The 2,077-nt window shown below is 43.7% G+C and overlaps 1 protein-coding gene across 1 annotated transcript; it reads right to left on the minus strand.

Moving 5' to 3' along the window:
* Positions 1-798: 798 nt before the first annotated feature.
* Positions 799-1,507, minus strand: LOC149990323 (protocadherin-11 X-linked-like). Its single transcript, XM_090265200.1, has one exon. It carries the CDS (start codon positions 1,505-1,507, stop codon positions 998-1,000), a length of 510 nt encoding a protein of 169 aa, XP_090121326.1. The 3' UTR covers positions 799-997.
* Positions 1,508-2,077: the final 570 nt, after the last annotated feature.

Raw genomic sequence — 2,077 nt, forward strand, 5'->3', positions numbered from 1 at the left:
AATGTTTAAAACATCCTGCTATTCTTTAGAAAGTAGCAGTTTCCAGTCATCACTCTAAATGAATCACACATCAAATGCATCCACTTTTCTTGTGATTTCTAGGCTGTTCTATACAAATTCCAGAAGGTAAAGACCTAATTGATAGTGGAATATAGGCTTAAATTGCAGATACACTTTAATTTCTGATGCACTTTACACTAACTTACAAAAATAAATTTCTATAGAAAGAGGCCCATTTTAGCAAGCAATTGCCTCATTTGGGCACAGTTATTGCACTTCAGTGTCTCGAACTCTACTAAAGAGTAGAGAATAGGCTATAGACATGTCTGTACAGTGTATAGATATATGTTTTACTGAAAAGGTATATACAAATGTTATCAACAATATATTCTTCAAATAAAGGTAGGAAACATAAAAAGAGAGAAAATATAAGAGTTATTTACACGCTGTCCTGTGCATTTTTGTACAAACACGAAAAACAAAAGACGAGAGCCCGACGAGTATCAAACAGAAGGACACACAGAAATGCTACCCTACGTCTACCTTCTAGCGTTATCTGAACAAAACGAGATAAACTAAAGGTACTCTTGGAAAATCCGATATTTGCTAGTTTTCCATTTGTTACCTCCTAGGTCTACAAAAATCAGAATGGAAAAAAATCAGTAATATTGCACATTTTGTTAAAAATAAAAGGCAAGTTACAGTGCATCAGAAATACTGTACAGTACATATAAATATCTAACGTGGTAAGCCTTTCTGTACAAAGGGGGACGAATTTTTTAAAATCCTTTTCTTTTTAAATACACATTCTGAATTAAACGAGTTGTGAATTTATTTTGATCTTTTGACTAAGGGTCTAGCTCTAGAGTTTGTTCCGGTATCTGCTTCTATTTACATAACTATTTACAAAGCTAACAATTTGGAATAGTTGTTGCAATTGGATCCTAACTTTGGATTATGTACATCCTGTTGACACATAGGAGCTACCGTTGTAGCTTTATAAGGGGTGCTCCTCCATGATGGGAGAATCCCCCCGAGCAGATCGGGCCTGTTGGCCTGGAGTGAAGGTTTTCAAGGGAATGACTTTCATCGAGTCGTCACTGGGATGAAGTCTCTCAGACATGGTGTAAAACTGAGATCTTGCACCGGCTTGCGCTCCCTGCTCAAGAGCCAGCAGCCCTTCGGGTCCAGCCTGCGCCAGGGGAGGGCTGAAGCGGAGAGCCGAGGCCTGGGCTGGCGGGGGGCTGTGACACAGGGCGATGGCCTGGGTCGCCGGCGGGCTATGGCAGAGAGCGACGGTCTGTGTCACCGGAGGGCTGCGGCGGCGAGCGGAGGCGGGCGTGTGCGGGGGGCTGGCGCGGGTCAGGGACGCGGGCATCCAGCAGGCGTCGGAGTGGCCCAGGATGAGGCATTCCTGCGTGCAGTTGTCGGAGGCCTCTTCCAGGGTGGGCTGCACAGTGATCTCTGCAGCTGGGGGCGGGGGGGGGGCGAGAGAGAAAATACGCATGTCAGGGCCCACGTTTATTGGCTGGCGATCGGCAGCTTCACCCCAACGGCGCTCCCGCGCATGCACCACGTCTCATGCAGTTTCCTGCAGGAACATCAAATCACACAGGTGACGCAGCCCTCCCACGGCCCAGACCGGGTGGCCCGCGGCTTCTGGCTTTCCTCAATATGTTAGCAATGGATCCTTGATGTGTCAAAAATCATTCCCAGAGGAACGGAAGCACCCCAGAGTGGGTAGATAGAGTCTCATGTTCATATTTAGGATATTTTGGCTCAGTCTCCCAAAGGTACATGTATGTAATTGTGTTTGTGACTATAAATGGAAACTGTGGTCATTGATCTACACATCACGGTCCGTTGATATGTGGCTGCAAACTAACACAAACTAAGGACATAAGTAAAATGAAGGGGAAAACCAGCCATCAAAACGTATGATGAACTAAACAATTATAACTCACCATTTGATTAAGAATCTAATTAATTAATCTGAGAATATATCTAATAATAATTAACTTGAAAACATAGTTTATTGAACTTTAAAATGCGTTTTTATTTCAAAAATGAAATGTAG

This window comes from Furipterus horrens, unplaced genomic scaffold (assembly GCF_987537825.1).
Source record: "Furipterus horrens unplaced genomic scaffold, mFurHor1.1.pri manual_scaffold_17, whole genome shotgun sequence".
Classification (NCBI taxonomy): domain Eukaryota; kingdom Metazoa; phylum Chordata; class Mammalia; order Chiroptera; family Furipteridae; genus Furipterus; species Furipterus horrens.

What these genes read in the sequence shown, in the direction of transcription:
- LOC149990323 (XM_090265200.1), bottom strand. Translation starts at nt 1,507, where the DNA reads ATGCGTATTTTCTCTCTCGCCCCCCCCCCGCCCCCAGCTGCAGAGATC.